The sequence below is a fragment of the Pongo abelii genome, chromosome X (assembly GCF_028885655.2).
Source record: "Pongo abelii isolate AG06213 chromosome X, NHGRI_mPonAbe1-v2.0_pri, whole genome shotgun sequence".
In the NCBI taxonomy this organism is placed as follows: domain Eukaryota; kingdom Metazoa; phylum Chordata; class Mammalia; order Primates; family Hominidae; genus Pongo; species Pongo abelii.
Genome location: NC_072008.2, coordinates 47,356,905 through 47,383,856, shown reverse-complemented (window position 1 = coordinate 47,383,856; position 26,952 = coordinate 47,356,905). Strand labels below are relative to the sequence as shown.

The following is a 26,952-nucleotide window of genomic DNA, read 5'->3' as shown; positions in this document are numbered from 1 at the left end:
GAGGATAGCTTGAGCCCAGGAGTTTGAATCTAGCCTGAGCAATATAGCAAGACCTGTCTCTTAAAAAAAAAACAAAACAAAAAAACAAAAAACAAAACAAAAAAAAACAAACATTAAAAATATTACGACTGTGGTAGATCAAAGATGGCCACAAATCCTTTGATATGCCTTTTATTGAGAAATGGGGCCTATTTTCCTTTCCTTCAATTTGGAAGCCCTCTGCAACTGCTCTAATAAAATATAGTGGAAGTAATACCGTGTCAGTTTCTGAGCCTAGGCTTTGAAATGAGCACTTTCCACTTCTTACCTCTTAAAACATTCACTCTTGGAGTCCTGAACTGCCTGTAAGAAGTCAGACTACCCTGCTGAGACACTAGGTGGAAAGATCCTAAGACTATATGGAAATCTGTGCAGTGTAGATCATAGCATCAACTACAGGGTTACAGTGATGAATAAAACCAATAAGGTTCCTGTGCTCTCATAGCTTTGACTTTGTAATGCCACTATCAAAGAGCAGCAGAGAAGTGCTAGGTGTTCACCAAACCCTATTTCCATTTCCACCTGCACACATAGCAAGACTGCGTTCTCCAGCCCCCTTTGCTGTTAGGTGGGCCATAGGAGTGAGTTCTGGCTAATGATATGTAGGTAGGTAAGTCACTTCAAAGCCTACCCCCGCTCCCCTCACCAGAAAAAAATCCCAGCTGTATGACCCTCCACTCTTTTCATGCTGACTGGATTCAGAAGTTAGAGAGTAGAAATGAGAATGGGTAGTAAATAAAAGTGCCATTCATAAAAAGAGCTTGTGTCCCTAAATAACTGTGTGGGGCAGAAGGGATCCGCATTCAAACCCACATTGGATGGAAACATGCAAAAAATAAAGACTTCATTGTATTAAGATGCTGAGACTGGTCGGCTGCAGTGGCTCACGTCTGTAGTCCCAGCTACTCAGGAGGCTGAGATAGGAGGATCTCTTGAGCCCGGGAGGTCGAGGCTGCAGTGAGCTATGATCATGCCACTGCACTCCAGCCCGAGTGACAGAGATCCTGTCTCAAAAAAAAAAAAGATGCTGAGACTTTTGAGGATGTTCGCTATAACAACTGGCGTATCCCAATACATAAGAATTATTTCCAAATATTTTCAAGTACATTTTAACTTAGTTTACTATTGTATTACATTAGATTAATTCCTTTTTTTTTTTTTTTTGAGACAGTCTTGCTCTGTCACTCAGGGTGGAGTGCAGTGGCACAATCTTGGCTCACTGAAACCTCTGTTTCCCAGGTTCAAGCGATTCTCATGCCTCAGCCTCCCGAGTAGCTGGGATTACAGGCATGAGCCACCACACCCAGCTACTTTTTTTGTATTTTTGGTAGAGATGGGGTTTTACCATGTTGGCCAGGCTGGTCTCGAACTCCTGATCTCAAGCGATCTACCCACCTTGGCCTCCCAAAGTGCTGGGATCACAGGCATGAGCCACCACACCCGGCCAGATTCATTCTTAAATTTCTCTAACAGATTTACATTTTGTAATATTTTCTCCATAGAAGTGAGATTTCCATCAGCAGAAACTAACCAATTGAGTTTTAGTTTTACCAAAACTAATATGAAGTAGCAAGCCCAAAATAATATATTCATAATTTTTTGTTTTTACATTCTGATACTTTCCATATGTTATTGTGAATTGCTATAACATTCTTTATTAAAAACCTTCAGTGCAGAATTAAGGAATGCCATCATGCTTTCAATGCACTCTGACTTAACAATTTTTAAAATTTGGAAGGTGGAAATAATTTTTACAATTCAACAATTATTAACATAGTAATACATAATCACTGAAGATAAGAGTTTTAAATCTAAAAATAATTATTGCAAGGGTTTGTTATAGAACACTTACATTTATTTAAACTTAGAAATTACATTGGAAGAGAACATTTTTATTTATGGTTTTTGAGAATAAAGCTATCTTTTAATTTCAAAAACTGTTTAAAACGCACAAAAAGAAAACTAACACACAAGTTATAAAATTAACTAATAAAAATTAACATAATGCTGTTTTGTCAGGTAGGGTGGGAAAACAGTAACATACAAGAGGTCTTCAAAAAGTTCATGGAAAACAAAAAACTGTATGTAGATTTCAAAAATTTACACAAAAATAAATTCATACTAACTTTTACAGGCACTAAGAAGGATAAGACATCAGTTTGAAAAGGGCCCCTATTAGAGCAATAGGAATTTGGCTAAAACTGAAGCAAGAACAAACATCAAATTTATGGTGAAATCTGGGTAGAATAAAGGAGAAATCACTGTTTTACAAAAAGTTCATGGGGACAATGCCCCAAAGAAATCAGCAGTTTACAAATGGATAGCTTGTTTTAAGAAGGGAAGAGACAAAGTTGAAGATAAAGCCCACATTCACATCATTTTTACCTTGCATCAATTTGCAAGGAAAAAATTCATCTTGTTCATGCCCTAATTAAAGAGGACTGATGATTAACAGCACAAACAACAGCCAACACCACAGACATCTCAACTGGTTCAGCTTACAGTCACAGTTCTTCAGTCACAATTCTGACTGAAAAATTAAAGTTAAGCAAACCTTCCACTCAATGGGTGCTGAAACTGGTTACAGCCAGATTAGCTACAGACAAGTGCAGAGCTTTCAATGGAAATTTTAAACAAGTGGGATCAAGATCCTGAAGCATTTCTTTGAAGAATTATAACAGGAAATGAAACATGGCTTTACGAGTACAATCCTGAAGACAAAGCACATTCAAAACAATGGCTACCAAGAGGCGGCAGTGGCCCAGTCAAAGCAAAAGCCGATCAGTCAAGAGTAAAGGTCATGGCAACAGTTTTTGGGGATGTTCAAGGCATTTTGCTTGTTGACTTTTTGGAGGGCCAAAGAATGATAACATCTGCTTATTATGAGTGTTTTGAGAGAGTCAGCCAAAGCTTTACAGAAAACTGCTCAAGAAAGCTTTACCAGAACGTCTTTTGCTTTCACAACAATGCTCCAGTTCATTCTTCTCATCAAACAAGAGTAATTTTGTGAGAGTTTCAATGGGAAGTCATTAAGCATCCACCTTACAGTCCTGTTTTGCCTCCTTCTGACTTCTTTTTGTGTCCTAATCTTAAAAAATCTTTAAGGGCACCCATTTTCCTTCAGTTAATAATGCAAAAAAGACTGCACTGACATGGTTAAATTCCCAGGACACTCAGTTCTCTAGGGAAGAACTAAATGGCTGGTATCACTGCTTACAAAAGTGTCTTGACCTTGATGGAGCTTACGTTGAGAAATGAAGTTTATATTTTTAATTTTCATCACTTAATTCCATTATTCCATTAACTTTTAAAAAGTTCCCTTATATTTGGACAGAGTGAAGCATAAAGTACAGAAATTAGCATCTCAAACTTGATAAAAAAATTTTAAGTCACTTTGGTAGATTTGTGAAACAGGAGATTAAAAAAAATACAACTGGCTGGGTGTGGTGGCTCATGTTTGTAATCTCAGCACTTTGGGAGGCCAAGATGGGATAACTGCTTGAGGCCAGGAGTTTGAGACCAGCCTGGGCAACATAGCAAGATCCCATCTCTAAAAAAATAATAAAAAATAACTGGGTACAGTGGCATGTGCCTATAGTCCCAACTAATTGGGGAGGCTAAGGCAGGAGGATTGCTTGAGCCCAGGAGTTCAAGATTACAGTGAGCTATGATTGTGCCACTGCATTCCAGGCTGGGCAACAGAGAACGAGATGCTGTCTCTGAAAAAAGAACTAAGATTTCAAAATATAAAACTAGGATTTCTTGCTAATTCAATAACTATGCTTTCTTTCATAGCACCCTGACTTATAAGGAATACGTGGAACCAAGGTAGGTGGGTTTGGGGTACAGTGTTCATCATTTTCAAAAAGGAAGCTACCCAACAAATGGTGTTGCGACAACTAGATATCCACACATAAAAAAAAATGAACTTGGACCCCTAATACCTCAAGCCAGATACAAAAATGAACTCAAATGGATCAAAGATCTAAATGTAATAGCCAAACTATAAAATTCTTAGAAGAAAATATAAGTGTAAAACTTCTAGACCTTGGCTTAGGTAATATTTGGTATTTCTTGGATATAATATCAAAAGGACAAGCAACCAAAAAAAAAATAGATAAACTGGACTTCATCAAAATTAAAAACTTTTTTTTTTGAGGGAGGGTCTCACTCTGTCACCCAGGCTGGAGTGCAGTGGTGTGATCATAGGTCACTGCAGCCTTAAACTCCTGGGCTCAAGCAATCCTTCCATGTAAGTCTCTTGAACAGCTGGGACTATAGGTATGCGCCACTATGGCTGGCTAATTTTTTATTTTTTGTAGAGATGAGGACTTGCTATGTTGCCTAGGATGGCCTTGAGATCCTGGTTTCAAGCCATCCTCCCACCCACCTCAGCCTCTCAAAGTGTTGGGATTACAGGTATGAGTCACTGCATCTGGCCCAAAATTAAAAACTGTTGTTCCTCAAAGGACACCATGAGGAAAGTAAAAAGAGAATCAATAGAATGGGAGAAAATATTTGCAAATCGTATTTATGATAAGAGACTTGTATCCAGAATATGTAAAGAACTCTTATGACTCAATAAAAAGACTGCCCGTTTAAAAAAATTGAGTTAAGGATCTGAATAATTTCTCCAAAGACAACATAGGAGGTGTGCATGGATGCAGTATTAAAAAATGGGACATTCTAGAACACTGATGGTCAGGGAACTTTGTTGCCCTATTCATTAAAGGGTCAGATTTTCAGCAGCCAAGGACATACATACTCAAATGAATGTGATGGGACTTAAAAGAAGTGAACTGAGACGACTCATTCTGGCTGTGTGAACAGCAGCATTTCATAGAAGACAAAGATAAATCTTGTGTTTTCTGACCTCATAAAGGCTTTTTTGTGTGTGATAAAGTAGAAAAGGTCTCTTCAAAAGATATATAAATGGCTAAGAAGGACATCGAGAAAAGCTGTTCAACATCATTAGCCATTAGACAAATGCAAATCATAATCACAGTGAAATACACTTCATACGCACTAGAAAGGCTATAACAAAAAGACAGACAATAACAAGTATTGGTGAGGATGTGGAGAAAATGTAACCTTCACACATTACTGACAGGAATGTAAAATGTTGCAGATGCTATAAAAAATAGTTTGACAATTCCTCAAAATGTTAAAGATAGAGTTACCATATGACTCAATAATTCTATTCCTAGGTATGTACCCAAGAGAAATGAAAACATATGCGCACTCAAAAACCTGTATGAATTTTCTTCTAGAAGACCTGATTAAAATTAAAAAAAAACTGTATGAGGATGTTTATAGCACCATTATTCGTAATAGCCCATATGTGGAAACAACCCAAATATCCATCAACTGCTAAACGGATTAACAAAATATGGTGTATCCATATAACAGAATATTATTTGGTCATAAAAGTAATGAATACTGATACATATAACACAGATGAACTTCCAAAACATTATGCTAAATGAAAAAAGTCAGACTCGAAATGCCATACATTGTATGATTCCATTTATATGAAATGTCCAGAGTGGGCAGATCCATAAGAACAGAAAGCAGACTAGTGATTGTTATGAACTCAATAGGCCCTTCTCAAATTCATGTTGAACACCTAACCCATGATGTGACTTTATTTGGAGACAGGGTCTATAAGTAGGTAATAAAGGTTATGAGAGGTCATAAGGATGGGGCCTTAGTCTGATAGGGCTGATGTCCTTAGAAGGAGACACCCCAGAGCTCCACCCCCACAAACTGTGCACGTACAGAAGAAGAAAGGCCATGTGAGGACACAGTGAGAAGGTGGCTGTTTACACAGTAGGAAGAGAGGCCTCACCAGACGTCAACCCTGATGACACCTTGATCTTGGATTTCTAGACTCTAGAACTATGAAAAAATAAATTTTTTTTTTTTAGAGAGAGAGAAGGAGAGAGAAAGAGAAACGTCTGAAAAGTCCAAATTTTTGTTCTTTAAGCCACCCAGTCTGTGGTATTTTGTTATGGCAGCCCTAGCAGACTAATACAGTGGTTGCCAGGGGCTGGGGGAAGCGGAGAATGACTAGTAACTGCTAACAGATGTGGGATTTCTTTCTAGGGTGATAAAAACGCTTTGGAATTACACAGGGATGATGATTGTATAACTCTGTGAATATACTAAAAACCACCACATAACTTAAAAGGGTGAATTTTATGGTATGTGAATTCTATCTTGATTTAAAAATTTACATGGCCGGGCGTGGTGGCTCACGCCTGTAATCCCAGCCAAGCCAGGTGGATCACCTGAGGTCGGGAGTTCGAGACCAGCCTGACCAACATGGAGAAACCCTGTCTCTACTAAAAATACAAAATTAGCCGGTTGTGGTGGCACATGCCTGTAATCTCAGCTACTCGGGAGGCTGAGGCAGGAGAATCGGTTGAACTGGGGAGATGGAGGTTGTGGTGAGCCTAGATCGCACCATTGCACTCCAGCCTGGGCAACAAGAGCGAAACTCCATCTCAAAATAAATAAATAAATAAATAAATAAATAAATAAATAAATAAATTTATAATAGGTGAATTATCTCACTTAAAAAAATCTAAGAAAAGCAAGCTGCACATTTACGAAAACCACAGGTCATGTGACAAACTTAGAACTTGATCTGACTGAGGAACTTAGTAAAATTTCCCTACCTCCCATTCTCCTACTTTGATTTAAAACATCACTTATTAATTGTAATGTTATGTCTACTTACATTAAACTCTTTCAATCAAGCACTTCAGAAAGTGAAAAAATCTTTTTTTTTTTTTTTTTTGAGACGCCCGGCCAAAAAAATCTTTTTATTTTAGTATAAGAAAGGCAAGTGGGCCAGGCATAGTGGCTCACACCTGTAATCCCTGTATTTTGGGAGGCCGAGGTGGGAGAATTGCTTGAGCCTGGGAGTTCGAGATCAGCCTGGGCAACACAAGGAGATCCCACCTCTACAAAGATACAAAAATAAGCCAAGTACAATGGTGTGCGCCTGTAGTCCTAGTCACTTGGAAGGCTGAGGTGAGAGGATCCCTTGAACCTGGGAGGTCGAGGCTGCAGTGAGCTGTGATTGTGTCACCACGCTCTAGCCTAGGCAACAGAATAAGATCCTGTCTCAAAAATGGAAAAAAAAAAAAAAAAAAAAAAAGAAAGGAATGCAAATGGTGAAAATGGAAGGCTTAGTTCCCTCCTGTTCTCATCTTTGTTTTTCTTACTTCCATTTTGGTTCTTCTCAAATTTTCTTAATTAACATTCACCATTTTCCCTTTGTTTTCTTTTCCTATTCTCCTTACAACACATATTTACTGAAAACCTTTTTATCTGAACAGTAGGGGTTCTGCCCTTAGGTAGTTTATAGTCACATCTTGTCTTTCTCCTTTTCTAACCACCCATGATTGTGTCTTCGTGTAGCCACTATCACATTTCTTTTTGAGACAGGGTCTTGCTCTGTTACCTAAGCTGGAGTGTAGTGGTACTCTCTGCAGCCTGTAGTGGCTCACTGCAGCCTCAACCTCCTAGGCTCAAGCGATCCTTCCAACTCGGCCTCCCGAGCAGCTCGACTACAGGTGCATGCCACCATGCCCAGCTAATTTTTTTACTTTTTGTAGAGACGAGGTCTCACTATGTTGCCCAAGCTGGTCTTGAACTCCTGGGTTCAAGTAATCCTCCCGCCTTAGCTTCCCAAAGTGCTGGGATTACAGGTGTGAGCCACCACACTCAACCCCACTATCACATTTTCTTACCCATCTATACATATACACACCTCTACTTGTGATGATTGTTCATATAAATACTTATAATGTACCTATGTGTATATATGAATATAAAATATTATATTCATCATATACATGATTGGGGTATACAATAAACTGTATATATTTTAAATGTATAAAGTTTTGACACACACATCTACATACATTTGTACAACTAGCATCACAACCAAGATAATGTGTCCATCACCCCCAAAAGTTTCCTTGTATCCTCCTGCTTCCCTGTCTCCTCCCAGAAAACCAATGATCTGCTTTCTGTCACTAAAGATTACAGATAGTCCTTGCTTTGCATGGTGGTATGATACTGTAAAAATGACTGTGCAAGCTAAAACTGTGAAAAGCAATCTTAATAAACAATGGGGAAAACTATCATTGTTTAATGACCTTTAAAAATTTTGTCAAAACATTAAAAAGCTATCTTCCCATTGACTATAAACATATAGGCAAATAAAAATAATAAAACCAATATGTATTTAGTATACTATAATTTGAAACACTAGAAACACTGAGAATTACACTTTTATTTATTTGTAAAAACTTATCAAGATTACAGTGCTTAACTCCTTTTCATTGTATAACTTACAACATGGAGCAAGCACCTTTCTACCCCTTGGCAAATTGTCATATTCCCTTCTAAGCGTTGATTAGTTTTCAACATTTTGTTCTTTGTGCTTTCAATGTTGTAAAATACTTCCAAGAATTCCTTTAATGTGCACTTTTTCACTAGTATCACTTCCTCTGGGACATCTTCATTCTTTTCACCATAACCATTTTCTTCATTTATGTTGACAAGTTTGCCTTCACTAAGTTCTTTTTGGCTGTAAACCTAGAGCTTCTAAAACAGCAGCATATCCCCATATTCCCATGGTTAGCTATTTCTTTTATAACTCTATTCATCTTTGATTCAAATTTCTCTTCTACTGTTATCACTTTTTATTTCTTTCAATGTTTGGTAGAATTCTCAGTGAAACCATCTGGGCCTGGAGGTATTTTTAGGAGAAGTTTTTAATTACAAATTCAATGTTACTAATAGCTTTGGGGCTATTCAAATGATCTATTTCACATGGATCGAGTTTGGTAGTTTGTTCAGGGAACCTCCAAGGAAGGTAGGAAAAATAAAACAGAGAAATGAAAAACAGAGAACACACACACACACACACACACACACAATAAAAGGACATGCTGAAGTCCTAACATATTAATAATTGCATCAAATATAAATGGTCTAAACCAATTAAAAGACAGATTGACACAGCAGATTTAAAAATATGATCCAAATATATGCTGTCTAAATAAAACATACTTAAAATATAAGGATATAAGTAGGTTGAAAGTAAAATAATGGAGAAAGACATATGATGCAAACATCACTCAAAAGAAAGCAAAAGTGACTATATTAACATCAGATAAAGTAGACTTCATAGTAAAGAAAATTACCAGAGATGAAGAGGAATATTATATAATGATAAAAGTGTTAAGAAGACATAGCAATCATAAATGTGTGTGCACCAAACAACAGTGCTCCAAAACATGTGAGGCAAAAATGAACTGAAGTCAAAGGGGAAATGGACAAATCCATGATTATAGCTATAGACCTCAACCTCTCTCAATAATTGATAGAACCAACAAACAGAAAATCAACAAGGGTACAGAAGAACTCAACACTACCACCAACTAACAGAGTTGAATGAATTGACATTTATGGAATACTCTACTCAACAAGAGCAGCATACACTTATTTTTAAGCACCCATGGAACATGTACCATGACAGACCATATCCTGGGCCATAAAATAAACCTCAACAAATTTAAATAACTGGAATTACATAGAGTGTGTTTTCTGATCACAGTGGAATCAAAACTAGAAATTGGCCACGCGCAGTGGCTCACACCCATAATCCCAGCACTTTGGGAGGCCAAGGTGGGAGGAATGCTTGAGCCCAGGAGTTCCAGACCAGCCTGGGCAATATAGTGAGATCTCATCTCTTAAAAGAAAAGAAAAAAAAAAGAAAACTAGAAATCAGCAACAGAAAGATAACAAGAAAACCTCTAAACACTTGGAAACCAAAAATCACACTTTGAAATAATCCATGGGTGAAAGAAGAAATTTCAAGAGAAGTTAAAAAAATATATACTTAAGAGAACAAAAATGAAATTCAACATATCAAAATTTATGAGACACGGTTAAAGCAGGTGCTGAGAGGAAAATTTATAGTACTACATGCTTACATTAGATAAGAGAAAAAGCTTCAAATCAATAAATTAAGTTCTCAACACCAGAAACGAGAAAAAAGGAGCAAAATAAACCCAAAGTAAGCAGAAGGATAAAAATAATAGAGACCAGGAATCAATGAGATTAAAAACAGAAAAGTAATGGGCCGGGCGCACTGGCTCACACTTGTAATCCCAGCACTTTGGGAGGCCAAGGTGGGCGGATTGCTTGAGCCTGGGAGTTCAAGACCAGCCTGGGCAACGTGGTGAAACCCCCGTCTCTACCAAAAAAAAAACAAAAAAAAAAAAAACAAAAATTAGCCTGGCGTGGTGGCATGTGCCTGTAGTCCCAGCTACTTAGGAGGCTGAGGCAGGAGGATCACTTGAGCCCAAAAGGTCCGGGCTGTAGTGAGCTGTGATCACACCACTGTACTCCAGCCTGAGTAACAGAGTAAGACCCTGTCTCTAAAAACAAACAGAAAAAAAGAGTGTTCTGTGAAATGATCAAGATAACTGACCAACCTATAGCAAGAAAAAAAGATAATACAAAAATTGCCAATAATAGGAATGAAAGTGGGATACTATTTTTTTTGTTCTTTTTATTATTATTATTATACTTTAAGTTTTAGGGTACATGTGCACAATGTGCAGGTTAGTTACATATGTATACGTGTGCCATGCTGGTGCGCTGCACCCACTAACTCGTCATCTAGCATTAGGTATATCTCCAAATGCTATCCCTTCCCCCTCCCCCCACCCCACAACAGTCCCCAGAGTGTGATGTTCCCCTTCCTGTGTCCATGTGTTCTCATTGTTCAATTCCCACCTATGAGTGAGAATATGCGGTGTTTGATTTTTTGTTTTTGCGATAGTTTACTGAGAATGATGATTTCCAGTTTCATCCATGTCCCTACAAAGGACATGAACTCATCATTTTTTATGGCTGCATAGTATTCCATGGTGTATATGTGCCACATTTTCTTAATCCAGTCTATCATTGTTGGACATTTGGGTTGGTTCCAAGTCTTTGCTATTGCGAATAATGCCACAATAAACATACGTGTGCATGTGTCTTTATAGCAGCATGATTTATACTCCTTTGGGTATATACCCAGTAATGGGATGACTGGGTCAAATGGAATTTCTAGTTCTAGATCCCTGAGGAATCGCCACACTGACTTCCACAATGGTTGAACTAGTTTACAGTCCCACCAACAGTGTAAAAGTGTTCCTATTTCTCCACATCCTCTCCAGCACCTGTTGTTTCCTGACTTTTTAATGATTGCCATTCTAACTGGTGTGAGATGGTATCTCATTGTGGTTTTGATTTGCATTTCTCTGATGGCCAGTGATGGTGAGCATTTTTTCATGTGTTTTTTGGCTGCATAAATGTCTTCTTTTGAGAAGTGTCTGTTCATGTCTTTCGCCCACTTTTTGATGGGGTTGTTTGTTTTTTTCTTGTAAATTTGTTTGAGTTCATTGTAGATTCTGGATATTAGCCCTTTGCCAGATGAGTAGGTTGAGAAAATTTTCTCCCATTTTGTAGGTTGCCTGTTCACTCTGATGGTAGTTTCTTTTGCTGTGCAGAAGCTCTTTAGTTTAATTAGATCCCATGGAGAACTACAAACCACTGCTCAAGGAAATTAAAGAGGATACAAACAAATGGAAGAACATTCCATGCTCACGGGTAGGGAGAATCAATATCGTGAAAATGGCCATAATGCCCAAGGTAATTTACAGATTCAATGCCATCCCCATCAAGCTACCAATGACTTTCTTCACAGAATTGGAAAAAACTACTTTAAAGTTCATATGGAACCAAAAAAGAGCCCGCATTGCCAAGTCAATCCTAAGCCAAAAGAACAAAGCTGGAGGCATCACGCTACCTGACTTCAAACTATACTACAAGGCTACAGTAACCAAAACAGCAGGGTACTGGTACCAAAACAGAGATATAGATCAATGGAACAGAACAGAGCCCTCAGAAATAACACCGCATATCTACAACTATCTGATCTTTGACAAACCTGAGAAAAACAAGCAATGGGGAAAGGATTCCCTATTTAATAAATGGTGCTGGGAAAACTGGCTAGCCATATGTAGAAAGCTGAAACTGGATCCCTTCCTTACACCTTATACAAAAATCAATTCAAGATGGATTAAAGACTTAAACGTTAGACCTAAAACCATAAAAACCCTAGAAGAAAACCTAGGCATTACCATTCAGGACATAGGCATGGGCAAGGACTTCATGTCTAAAACACCAAAAGCAATGGCAACAAAAGACAAAATTGACAAATGGGATACTATGTTTTAACTTGTTTCAAGTATGTTCACAATTGTTCACTGAAGCATTTTTATGTTGGCTGTTTTAAAATCTTTGTTAAACTATTCTAACATCTGGCATCTTGATGTCGGCATCTGTCTTTGGTCAAGTTGAGACCTTCCTGATGCTTGATGAGTAATTTTTTACTGAAACCTAGACATTTGGGGTATTATGAGACTCTGGATCTTATGCAAACCTTCGATTTTGGCTGGCTTCCTATGACACTATCTGGCTGGAGATCAGGGTTGGGGGCATTGCCTTGTTACCACCAGGTGGTTGTATAAGACCTAGTTCACCATTTGGCCTGTGTCAACATCCCTGTTACTGTTAGGTGGGGCTGAGAGTTTTGGCTCCCCACTAGGCTTCCATGGATACCACCATCACTGGGATTGGTAAGAATGCCTTGCTATTGTTTCCTGCATGGCCTCCACTGACACTGCTGAACAGAGGTGAAAATCCTGACTGTCCACTCAGTCTCCTCTAACACAACCCCAGATGGGATACACCATTGCTGTCTAGGCTCCCTACTCCATCTTTGCTGGAGAAGGTTGGGGTGGCCCAAAGTATTTTTCTGTGGTGTTTGACTGAAGAAGAGTTTTCTGTTAAAAGTTTTCCATGTTGGCCAGGCACAGTGATTCACACCTGTCATCCCAGTCCTTTGGGAGGCTGAAGTAGGTGGATCACTTGAGGTCAAGAGTTTGAGACCAGCCCGGCCAATGTGGTGAAACCCCACCTCTACTAAAAATACAAAAATTAGCTGGGTGTGATGGTGTGCACCTGCAATCCCAGCTACTTGGGAGGCTGAGGCAGGAGAATCATTTTAACCAGGGAGACGAAGGTTGCAGTAAGCAGAGATGGCGCCACTGCACTCCAGCCTGGGCGACAAAGATTCAGTCTCAAAAAAAATAAAAATAAAAAAATAGAGGTTTCCTGTCTGATAGGCTGTCCCTTTCCTGGTCATTTGGCTAGAGAGGACAGGCTTTTCTTAGTTTTTGTTTTTTGTTTTTGCTGGTATGTGCTTCTGGGTTACTAGCTTCTCCAGTACCAACTCTGGGAACAAAAAGAAATCCCAGGGAACATAAAACTGGGTTGTTCCTCAGGTCTCAAGGACTCTAGCTGTTCTGCTTTCTTCTCCTGATCTTTCAAAGTCTTATGTTTGCATTATATAAAATGCTCAGGGTTTTTAATTGTACTTAGTGGGAGGCATAGGGAAAAGCACACCTACTCCATCTTTTTGGAAGTATAAGTCTAGCCAAGATTGAATTTTAAAATGAAAGCAACACAGGGAATACTACGAGCCATTCTATACATGTAAATTCGACAACTTAGATGAAACAAACCAGTACCTTAAACTACAAACTACCCAAAGTCACTCAACATGAAATAGTTACAGAGCTATTCAAATTATCTATTAAAGGACTTAAATTTGCCATGTGCAGTGGCTCACGCCCATAATCCCAACATTTTGGTAGGCTGAGGCGGGAGGATCACTTGAGCCCAGGAATTTCAGACCAGACGGGCCAACATAGGAAGACTTCATCTCTACAAAAAATTCTTAAAAAATTAGCCACGTATGGCAGCACAGGCCTGTGGTCCCAGCTCTTGGGAGGCTGAGGTGGGAAGATTGCTTGGGCTTAGGAGGTTGAGGCTGCAGTGAGCCATGATTGTGCCATTTCACTGCAGCCTGGGTGACAGGGCAAGGCCTCAAACAAACAAGCAAAAAAAAAAGAACTCAAATTTATAGTTAAGCAAACCCCCAAAGAGAAGCCTCCAGGTCTGGAGTGTTTCATTGGAGAATTCTATCAAACATTTTAATAAGAATTAACCCCAGTTCTATACCATTTCTTCCAAAAACTAGAAGAGGAAGGAATATTTCCCAACTAATTTTATAAGACCAGTACTACCCTGATACAATACAGATATAAATATCATGAGAGGTTGGGTGCACTGGCTCATGCCTGTAATCCCAGCACTTTGGGAGGCCAGTGCTGGAGGGCTGCTTGAGTTCAGGAGCTTGAGACCAGCCTGGGCAACATGGTGAAACCCTGTCTCTACAAAAAATACAAAAATCAGCTGCGCGTGGCAATGAACACTTGTAATCCCAGCTACTCAGGAGGCTGAGGCAGGAGGATCACTTGAGCCTAGGAGGTGGAGGTTGTACTGAGCTTGAGATGGTGCCACTGCACTCCAGCCTGGGCAACAGAGTGAGACCCTGTCTCTCACATTATTTATATATATAAATAATTTATAAATTTATATATATAATACATGTATATATACAAATAAACATAAATATATAAAAATAAATTTATAAATTTATAAATTTATAATATATAATTTTGGTGTACATCACCAAAATTATATATATATAAATTATATATAATTATTTTATATATAATTATTTATATATATATAAAAGACTACAGGTCAATATTCCTCAGGAACATAAAAATAAGACATAAAAATACATAGATATAAAAATTTCCAACAAGATATTTGCAAGTCAAATCAAGCAGTATAAAAACATAATATAATCCCTGATCGACTTGGTGTTATGGACTGAATTGTGTCACCCCCAAAATTTAACCCCCAATGTGACTGTATTTGGAGACAAGGCCTACAGGAGGTAATTAAGCTTAAATAAGGTCATAAGGGAAAGGCCATGTGAGCACACAGTGAGAAGGCAGCAAGCAAGGAAGAGAGCCGTCACCAAAACTGAACTCTGCAAGACCTTGATCTAGGACCTTCAGCCTCCAGAACTTTGAGAAATAAATTTCTGTTGTTTAAGCCATCCAGCCTGTGATATTTTGTTATGGCAGCCCAAGCTGACTAATACTCAGGTTTGCTCAAGCAATGCAAGGCTGGTTCAATATTAAAAAAAATCAATCAATGTAATCTATAACATTAACAGGCTGAAGAAGAAAAAAAATCACCTGATCATATCATTTGATAGAGATCATTTCAGTTGACAAAATTCAATACCCATTTATGAAAAAAACTACCACACACTAGGAGCAGAGGTGAGCTTCCTCAACTTGACAAAGAATATCTATGAAAAACCCTATAGTTAATATCAATATCATACTTAATATATTGAAAGACTGAAAGCCTTCCGCCTAAGATTGGGAACAAGACAAGGATGTCTGCTCTCTCCACTGCTATTTGACACACTACTAGACATTTTAGCTACTAGAATAAGGCAAGAAAAGAAATAAAAAGTAAACAGATTGGAAACGAAGAAATAAAACCATCTTTATTTGCAGGTAACATGATGGTCTACATAGAAAATCCTAAGGAACCTCTTTTTTTTTTTTTTTAAATAAAACTGCCAGAACTAAGTAATTCAGCAGGGTTACAGAAAACACAAGATCAACACACAAAAATTGGTTGTATTTGTATGTACTAGCAATGACCATGTGGAAACCTAAATTATAAATACAATATCATTAACAACTGCTCAAAAAATTTTAACACTTAAGTATAAATTTAGCAAAATGTGTACAGGACTTGTACAGATGTCAATTCTTCCCAAGTGATAAAGGTTTAATACAATCCTTATGAAAATCCAGCAAGATTTTTTGTATATATGGAAAGCTTATTATAAAATTTGAATGGAAAGACAAAGAAAGTGGAATAGCCACAGCAATTTTGAAAAAAGAATAAAGTGGGAAGAATCAACTTACCTGATTTTGAACTTTGACCTATGCCTCATATCTTACACAAAATTAATTCAAAATGGTTCATGCATTTAAATGTAAAACTATAAAACTCTTAAAAGAAAACACAGAAGAATATTTTTGAGACATAGAGCTAAGTGAAAAGTTCACAGCACGACATTAAAAGCATGATCCAGAAGAAAAAAAAATCAATAAATTGAACTTCATCAAAATCACAAACTTATACTTTGTGAACGACCCTGTTAACAGGATGAAAAGTCAATCTATAAATAGACTGGGAGAAAATATTTGCAAACCACATATTTGACAATGGATTCATATCTCAAATTTATAAGTAATTCTCAACACTCAATAGTAAAAAAACAAAGAATCTGATTAGAAAACAGGCAAAAGACAAAGATATATTTCACTGAAAAGGGTATATGGATGGCAAATAGAAAGCTCTGTCAAAAAACCTTAAGACTAGCTCCTAGTTAAAAGGCAAGTCTGAGAGTAACTTCATACCATGGGGCTAAATAGGCCTGAATTTATATAGTACTTAAAAATGTTAATTGAACTCATTTGATTTTGAAAATCTGTTGAAGGACATGAAAACAAATTATTTATTAATGTTCCAATATAATTTCATATCACAAAGATTTAATTTTTAAGGTGACTTACAAAATTCAGAAAGTAAAAATCACAAGACATAGTTTGACCCATGCAAAATGATGATAGTTAAGGGTTGCTGTGATAAGCAGCTGTGGTTGAGGAAATTAGGTACTCCAAACAAAGTTTAGGTACTCCAACCAAATCCTAAATAGGTTGAGCCTCCAATATGGCTGGCTCATATTGAAAGCCAAAAGAGAAATCCAAGGAAGATGATAAAAGTATGGAGATTTCCATTAAATTCAGGAAATGAGATAAACATATTTCATAAGAAAATTGTTCTCAAAGTGTCATCCCCAGACTAGTGGCATCAGTATCGTGTCAGGAGTTGTTAGAAATGCAAATTCTCAGACCTCACACCTCAGATCTACTGAATCAAAAACTAGGGGTGAGGTTAAGAAATCTGTTCTACAATGAGAACACATGGACACAGGAAGGGGAACATCACACTTCGGGGACTGTTGTGGGGTGGGGGGAGGGGGGAGGGATAGCATTGGGAGATATACCTAATGCTAGATGACGAGTTAGTGGGTGCAGCGCACCAGCATGGCACAGGTATACATATGTAACTTATCTGCACATTGCGCACATGTACCATAAAACCTAAAGTATAATAATAATAATAAAAAAAAAATAAAAAAAATAAAAAAAAAAAGAAATCTGTTCTAACAAGCCCTCCAAATGATTCTCATGCACCCTAAAATTTGAGAATTACTGTTCCATAGGAAAGGCTACATACTATAGTACAAGTCTTATTGATATTTTCTAAAAAACAGAAACTGATATACCTACCAAGAGCAACCAGTTAAGCATTTCATTAAGGAATTCAATATGATCAATAATTTAATTAGTCTGCCTTGTTGTTCCATTAAAAGTAAGAGTTTCGTATGATAGGCAAAGAACTATGGGAAACAGAAGAGATTTACCAACAATTCACAGCACTTATAATGGTAAATATTTGAAGCCCTCGGAACAAATATTAGAGCACTGAAGCCACACATGAATTAGGAATGCACATCCCCATATTTGAAAACAAGTTAAACTCTTTTAGTTTCTAAAATTACTGTTGTTCTTAGGCTGAGCACGGGGGCTCACACATTTAATTCTAGCACTTGGGAGGCCGAGGTGGACAAATTACTTGAGGCTAGGAGTTTGAGACCAGCCTGGCCAACATGGTGAAACCCTGTCTCTACTAAAAATACAAAAATATCCAGGCATGGTGGCACATGCCTGTAACCCCAGCTACTCAAGTGGCTGAGGCACGAGAATCACTTGAACTCAGGAGGCGGAGGTTGCAGTGAGCTGACATCATGCCACTGCACTCCAGCCTGAGTGACAGAGCGAGACCCTATCTCAAAAAATTAAAAAAATGAAAATAAATTACTGTTCTTAAACTGTTGCTCCATTCTTGCTACCCTACTTACCCACGGCTCACTTATCAGATAACATTTTTAAAGTGGTACAGGGGACATTTTCCGCTCAGCCTAAAAGATTAAAATCACCTCCAATGAGTAGACAATTGATACTGACTTACCAACAAGACCAAAGTCAAGACGCTAGTCACACTCAATAATCCTCGGAGTATCAATGGAATGGTGATGGTCAACTCAGCACCAGGGCTGCTATAGTTGTATAAAAATACTGACAACAAGGACATGAAAATACTCAACTCCTATGTTCATTCATGATGCTACTCTGATTTTTAGGGGGCAGGAGATGGTGTTGATGATGAGCCAGTGAGTTTTGGGACATGTGCTGAGCAAGGCTGTGGAGCTTTCCTTAACAGAGCATAGGCAGCCTCTCTGTGGGTAGGACAGCCTCTGTGGGTAGGACAGCCTGGGTTTCTAGAAATGATTCCAACAAGCATTTCTGGAGCATGACTAGGTCTTAAAAACCTAGTACTAGGAGCAGAGAATTCAAGGATGTTATCTCTGCCCTTAAAAAAATCTAATATGTAATAGAAATAGATGGGTGTACAATAAGATCTGCAATTTCTCACAGTAACCAGTAGGTCCCACTAGCCCCTTTATTTGGCACTCTACATTCTACCCATTCATTCATTCACTCAAACTTTTACTCAACATTTTGTTTAATGCCAACCTTTGTGTAAAGTATTGGAAACACAAAGACCAGAAAGAAAAAATGGCTTCCAAAACCAGTCACTACTCTTAGCTGAACTTATTACTTATTACTTCCTCTGGCAGAAAAGTCCTTCTCTCCTCTTTCTACAAAACCAAAGCCCTCTCCTATTTCAATTTTCTTCTCAGGTCTAATGCAAATGAAGGCCATGTGCTTATAGTCAACTCAATCACCCAGTAATCCTCTTTTATTTGGGTTTATGCATTTTACAAACTCTATGTTTTTGGCCCTCTATTTACAGGTACCATTACTGTATGTTTTTGACCCTCTATTTATAGATACCATTACTTTAAGACCTTATTTTTTATATATATATGTTATATATGTGTATATACGTTATATATGTATATATATGTTATATATATATAAAACTTTCCACAGGTGTTTCTATAGTTTGAATGTATCTCCAAAAGTTTGTGTATTGGAACCTTAATTCCCAATGTGATGGTGTTGGGAGGTGGGGTCTTTAAGAGATAATTGGGCATTGAGGGTGGAGTGCTCATGAATTGACTAATGCTGTTATAGCAGCAGTTAGTTCTTGTGGGAATGAGTTCCTGCAGGAGTGAATTAATTCTCACAAGAGTGGGTCATCATAAAAGTGAGCTTGGCTCACTCTTGTGATCTCGGCTCACTCTTGTGATCTCTTAAACACATGTTCACTTGTCCTTCTTCTTTTCTCACATGTTATGACACAATATAAAAGCCCTTCAGAAGCTGCTGCCATGCCCTTGGACTTCCCAGTCTTTAGAACTGTGAGCCAAATATTTCTTTATAAATTATACAGACTCGGCCAGGCGCGGTGGCTCAGGCCTGTAATCCCAGCACTTTGGGAGGCCAAGGCGGGCAGATCACGAAGTCAGGAGTTCAAGAACAGCCTGGCCAGCATGGTGAAACCCTGTCTCTATTAAAAAAAATACAAAAAAAATTAGCTAGGCATGGTGGCGCACGCCTGTAATTCCAACTACTTGGGAGGGTGAGGCAGGAGAATCTCTTGAACCCAGGAGGCAGAGGTTGCAGTGAGCCAAGATGGAGCCACTGCACTCCAGCCTGGGTGACAGAGTGAGACTCCATCTCAAAATAAATAAATAAATAAATAAATAAATAAATAAATAAATAAATAAATAATACAGACTCACGTATTGTTATAACAACAGTAAACAGACTAAGACAGGCATTATGTAATTAATTCTGTTTCTCTCAGAAGACTAATAAATGCTACTGACTGTTGAGTCAAGACTTGGAAATTCTTGTCTCCAAAATTTTATCATAATTTCAGAATGGACTTCAAATGGTTTTATCCTATGAATAATGGGCACATACTATGTCCCTAAATACATGAGCCTGACTTTACTGCCTATTATAGCCTGGTAAAATCTGCCACTGGTCTGAGTTAATTGGTGAAGATGGTATGTGACTTTGTACTATAAATGCACAATTAGCCACTCTAAGTTTCTCCCCAAGCAGCAGACAGATAAACATGAGAGCATTCATTCCCTAAGTCAAAGGTGCAAGCATGCAAATACCTGAGAGAAGGCTGTGGAACAGTGTCTGGACTGGCTGGTACCTGGACTCCCTTTTCCCATTCTTCCTTCCATGTATCAGCAAAGAGGTAATAGCTATCAGGATTAATGTGGTGAGAATCTGGAAGTTTCATGGCACTGATGAGGTCCTTCCGGAATACCTGGAAAGAGATATTGCACATATCTTGAGAAGACCATCACTATGCAACTGATACCATTCAATGTTCTCCTTTTAAAAAGACCATCCCAATCCACTCTGCTTCCAACAAGAGAAACATCTCTAACTTCCTAAATGGCCAGATAAACTTCTGTTTGGAAAGGTTTGAAGTACTGACAAGGAAGCCAGCTTATTTGAGATTTAATAAAGGGTAATGCAGTCCTTCCTGAATTATTTTCTTGGGTTCTCTAAATTTAAACCAACAATACAGGTTACTCAAAACAGTTTGTATAAAACAATCCTTAACTTTCTTAAATTAAGCAACAAGTATCCACTGATAGTTAATAATTATTTGGGTATCATCTCATTTTAAAATTTATTTAGAAATAATTTTAGACTTAAAGAAAAGTTATCAAACAGTAAAGTTTCCATATATCCGTCACTTAGTTTCCTCTAATTGTTTACAGTTTATATAACCAGAGTTCAATTACCTAAACCAGGAAAGTAGCACTGCTATAATACTATTAACTAATGTATAGACTTCATTCAAATCTTCACTATTTTTCTCCCTAATGTCTTTCTGTTCCAGAATTTAATTTTATTTTTTTGAGACAGGGTCTCACTATGTTACCTAGGCTGGAGTGCGATAGCATGATTTTGGCTCACTGCAACCTCAGCCTCCCGGACTCAAGCGATCCTCCCACCTCAGCCTCCTGAGTAGCTGGGACTACAGGCACATACCACCATGCTCAGCTAATTTTTGTAATTTTTTTTTTTTGTAATTTTTGTAGAGGCAGGGTTTCGACAGGTTGCCCAGGCTGGTCTCAAACTCCTAAACTCAAGTGATCTGCCCGCCTTGGCCTCTCAAAGTGCTGGGATTATAGGTGTGAGGCACGGTGTCTGGCCTTAGAGTGTCTTTAATGAGGCAGTGGTTAAGTAGTGGTGGCAATTTCCAATTTGCTAAACTACTATCTTTGGGAAAGATGGTGCTGTGGGAAATCCTTCCTTAGTTCTGGAAAGTGTTTGTCAACATCCTAAAATATTTCATTATTTTCCAAGTGATAGTCTTTATAAAATATATCAATTGATTACAAAATCATGCTTTGGGCTTGACTAATAATGAATAATGCCAAATGATCTAATTACAAAGCATAAGCCGTACCTTCATACTTGACATAACTGCTTATGAAATCTGCTCTACATAGTTTCCTAACCTGAAAACATATTGCAGCGGATTGAATGGTGGCCTCCAAAAAGATATGTCCACATCCTAGTTCCCAGAAACTATGGATATTACCTTATTTGGAAAAAGGGTCTTTGCAGATGTAATTAAGTTAAGAATCTTCAGGTGAAGATACCATTCTGGAATATCCAAGTGGGCTCTAAGTCCACTGACAAGTGTCCTTACAAGAGAAAGGTGGAGGGAGATTTGAGATGGAAGAGGAGTAGGTAGTGTGATCATGGAGGCAGAGATTAGAGTGATTCACTGATCCACAAATCAATCAGTGCTGACATCCACCAAAAGCTGGAAGAGGCAAAGAATGAATCGCCCTTAAAACCTATGGAGGGAGCACAGACTGGCTGATTTTTTACTTTTGGCCTTCATACTGTGAAAGAATAAATTCCTACTGTTTTAAGCTACCTCGTTTATGTTAATTTATTATAGCCCTAGGAAACTAATACACGTGTTTACCAAACAGAAGAGTAACTTGAAGACTATAGACAAAGATATACAAAAGCAGAGGCCAATGAAATGTAGTCCTTGTCTATGGTTTCAGAAATACTCAAACCTGGCCGGGCGCGGTGGCTCACGCCTGTAATCCCAGCACTTTGGGAGTCCAAGGCGGGTGGATCATGAGGTCAGGTGATCAAGACCATCCTGGCCAACATGGTGAAACCTCGTCTCTACTAAAAATACAAAAATTAGCCAGGTGTGGCGGTGCATGCCTGTAGTCCCAGCTACTTGGGAGGCTGAGGCAGGAGAATTGCTTGAACCCAGGAGGCGGAGGCTGCAGTGAGCCGAGATCGTGTCACTGCACTCCAGCCTGGGCGACAGAGCGAGACTCTGTCTCAAAAAAGAAAAAAAAAAAAAAAAAGAGAAATACTCAAACCTCCACGAAGGTGAAGTCTGGGAAACCACCAACCAATTCATACCTGTTTTTCTTAAGCAAATGAAAACTGAATCCAATGACTATTATAATTTTCCCTTCCCCTTTAGAGAAAACAGGCATACGATAAACCTGATTTCAATTTTACAAGCTAGCCAGATTAAAGAGAGCATCAGATCTAAGTTTTCCAGAGAAGCATTTTTACTTAAGGCAAAGTGTGAGAGTCTGTCTTATCTTGCTATAGAAGTCAAACATCTCAAGCATGAGACAGAACATAAAATGCTGAGTGGATGGGAATGTCAGTTCAGTACTCAGGCAGAAGATATCTGCAAAGTGATATAAAACATATTTACCAGACTGGTCTCATTAACCTGCTTTTGATAAGAAAAGGCATTTTTAAAGTTTTTGAACTGAAAACAAAATAACTATAGCAAATCCCGATTAGTGAGGAGAATTTTATATACAGACAGTGGCACACACATACATATATATTTGTATATATTTTTATAAAGAAACAATAAAAGAATAAACCAAAAACTTAACAAAAAAGGTTAACTCTGCAGAGTGAGGAGAAAACAGGGAGGGGAGAGAGACTTATAGAAAAGTTACCAAAATAGTTGAGCTGAATCTAGCTGGATCTCTCAATATATTTTGTTTTACAGTTTGAAGTCTAAAGCAGGCAAATACTTTATATAATTAAAAAATCTTAGGCCAGGCGTGGTGGCTCACACCTGTAATCCCAGCACTTCGGGAGGCTAAGGCGGGTGGATCACAAGGTCAGGAGATCAAGACCATTCTGGTTAACACGGGGAAACCACGTCTCTATTAAAAATACAAAAAATTAGCCGGGTGTGGTGGCGGGTGCCTGTAGTCCCAGCTACTAGGGAGACTGAGGCAGGAGAATGGCATGAACCCAAGAGGCAGAGCTTGCAGTGAGCTGAGATCGCACCAATGCACTCCAGCCTGGGCGACAGAGCAAGACGCCATCTCAAAAAAAAAAAAAAATCTTAAAGGAATATGGGTCTGGGACAGACCACCTGGATTGGTATACTGGTTTCACTACTGAGTAGCTTTCAGCAAGTTATCCAAATTCTGCATCTCAATTTATCTATAAAATGGGGATAATAACACTCACCTCATAGGGGTTGTTGTAAAGATTAAATGGGTGAACTTGTATAAAGGACTTAGCACAGTATGGAGCTCACAGTAATTTCTAAATAAATGCTAGATGGTGTTATTTTATTATCATCACCATAGCATTCCTTCTAAAATCAGAAACAAGTATATAACTGAGTTCTTCTCTATAGTCCACAAAGTAATTGTTGATGGGGTAAGAGAGATATGAGTTCACAGCTCGGTTAAAATGTGCACGGTTTGGCTCCCAAAGACACAGTTCCCAAGCAAGAGCCCCATCAAGAACTTTAACCAACGTTCCAAAGGCCACAAGGTAATGTAGAAACTTCACAAAATAAAACACAGCCATTTGTTGCTAAATTAAAGATAATGAAGGAGGGATCTAGATGCTGACCCTGACCTTTCTAGGTAATGAAGTTGAGAAGTTTTACAAGTTCTTAATAGTGTGTCTATTTTATATGCACTGGTAGTTTTCCCAAAAGTTCCTGAAACAAAAAGGCTTTGTACTTACCAGATAACTGTTCATTTATGGTCAAAGAGGGGATTCACTGGCTAACATACAGTCCAGAAGCTATGCCAAGCCCAACACTGTGTGCACATCTGGCCTGTCAGATGCTTGCAGAAACAAAGGAGGCCTCACTATGAATTCAATTAGAACATCAATGCTTAACCTGCCAGAGCCACAAAATGAAAATGCCCTTTGCAGACAACTCTGGCTTTTATTGCTCTCATTAACATCTCTCAGTTGGCAGTTTTTTAAAGCACAGCTCCTCTGAATATTTGTGTGACATTTTTCATAGGAAAAGTCAAAACATTAACTTCCTGTATGACACAAAGAGTAACACTGTCTGGTCCATGTGAATAAAGCAGAGAGATTGATCAATTTTGATTCAGTCACTGAAATCTGAAGCTATACATAACTGACCACAAACTAACATGTCACCCCAAAAGCATAAAACAGCCACAAACTGGTAATTATATTTAAGCAAAAGGAATTAATTATAATTATACAACCTTTAGGCAAAAAAGTTGTCAGGTTATCCAGAAAATCAATAGCAGAGAAAACTTAGCAAAGAACACTGTGCCTAAAACCCTTAAAAACTCTGTTCTTGTTTTGTCAAGACATTGCACCCGACATTGATTTTTTTCAATGAATCGAAAAGCTTATGCAATTTCTAAATTTAAAACTTTAAAACCCATGGAAATATTTTTCAAATAGTTTAAAATAACTCTCAGGTTTCTTATAAAGAATAAACAGAATGTTTTGACGGCTATGGGCTAACACCAACTGCAACATCAATTACCATAAAGCAATGTACCTTTGGGTTGCTTAAGTTGGATTATTCCCTTTCCTCCATATCAAACAGAGGTGTAATAGAGAAGGGGGAGCAACAAAGTCTGATTTAGAGATCTGAGCAATTTCAGCACAAGAAATAACATTTGAAGGCTGCTTTGCAAATTATTCTCCCTTCTCTCAATGTCCCTTTTTGTGTAATAAGTATGCACTTGTAGCTCAGTGCTTTTTATCTGCTGTAGGTCAGAAAACCAAGTAATTAAGCTTGTTAGAAATATAGGTACAATGATGTAAACAGGCTTTACTAGAGAGTATGTAGTGCTCTCCATTGAATTAAAATATATGAGCTTTCATTCTGTTGCTATGAAAGTCTTGGATAATAATAAGACTCCAGGCCTATAGATGATATGCAGTCAATGTTTTAAGATAGGTTGATATGTTTTACACACCAGACTAGTAGTCAAAAATATCCTAGCTTTTGATAAAGAATGGAAGACTTTTTAATAGTCTCCCAAAGCGCTGGGATTATAGGCATGAGCCACAGCACCCAGCCAGTTACTATGTACTTTTTCTAGGGATTAAAAAAAAACAACAACTTTATGAGTATGGACCCTTTTAAGAATCAGATAAGGCTACTATCTCAGAAAAAAAAAAATTAACAAAGAACATACCCTTAAAAATCTGTATACAATTTCCAGAAGGTACACAAAGCCCTGAACCATACAGGGGATTCACATATCCCTAGGAAACTCTTCTCTACAGGATAAATTAGAGGGAGATTTGCACAAGAATCTCACTGATACACTAAATATCAAAGAAAAATATGTATCTTTTAATGCAGCCAATTAATCCTCTGCAAAAGGGATAATTTATATTGCATGTCAGTGACTAATTCCCAGTAAAATCATAAGGCTCAAGAATTCTGGTTTTGTCTCAGACCTGTAGTCAGAAAACAAAAAACAAAACAAAACAACCTCCCGTTTTTATAAGAAGCAAATGGCAGGACAGGCAGCAAATTAACAAATTTTCATGAACCCATCAGAGAAATGAATCACAGCACAAATAGCCAATTCAGAGAGACAGGTGCCTGCAGGGAGACACAGGGCAGAGCATTTGGTTACCTGTGGCAGAAGCCACAGCAGGAACATTAAACTAGAAATTTTGAATCGCTGGATGCTGCGTGGGGACTGACATGAGAATATGAAGTTCCTGGGGGCTGTAGTTATGAGGGGGGTCCCACTCGCTTGCAAGCTTTTTCTTCAGGAACCCAATTAGGCTCACACAGGGAAGCTGGGGCAGGGGCAGGGCCGGGGCATGGGCGGTACCTGGAGAAAGCACCAGAGTGGTGCTGTCTGGGTACTTGGTGCTTAGTGCCCTGGTTCCCTTACCAAACAAAAGGCTTCATCTGCAGGGGAAGGGTATCAAGTGAGGGCAATGGTGTAGTTTCACTACTGCCGGGAGAAGGGAAAAGCATCCAGCCTCACCCCCTCTATGTTACCTAACGGGCAAAAAGGTAATCTACAGGAGAGAGAACCTCAAGGACAAAGGCTGAGAACATCAGAAGATACCTGCTACAGGCCAATGAGGGAATAGGGGGCAGGGGCAAAAAGGCTCTACCTGAAGACTACCTTCCCTACCACCACTTCCACCCCCAGAAACAGGACCACTATGCACCCTAAAGACTAAGAAAGAGTTAATGAGAAGATTAGCTAATACTGCCCCTCCCCCATACCCTCTACTGCGCTAAAGCCTCCAGGGATAATAACACTGGCTAACAGCTTGGGAGAGCTGCAAGAGACAAAATTCCTATGAGGACAAGCACAAAGAGACCTTGAGCCAAGAGGAGAGACAAAAACAGCATCACTAGAAGAATTTGAAGTCTCTGTTACAGCAATAACAAATTTCAAACACT

At 38.4% G+C, this 26,952-nt stretch overlaps 1 protein-coding gene across 3 annotated transcripts in view; it reads right to left on the bottom strand.

The window, feature by feature from the left end:
- Window positions 1-26,952, bottom strand: part of JADE3 (jade family PHD finger 3) — a 152,554-nt gene that overhangs the window by 45,865 nt on the left and 79,737 nt on the right. For all 3 annotated transcript variants that reach the window (XM_024240917.3, XM_009234781.4, XM_054544151.2), the window contains one exon: window positions 20,351-20,508. In XM_024240917.3, the coding sequence (XP_024096685.1) occupies window positions 20,351-20,508 (158 nt within the window). The remainder of the gene's footprint in view (window positions 1-20,350; window positions 20,509-26,952) is intronic.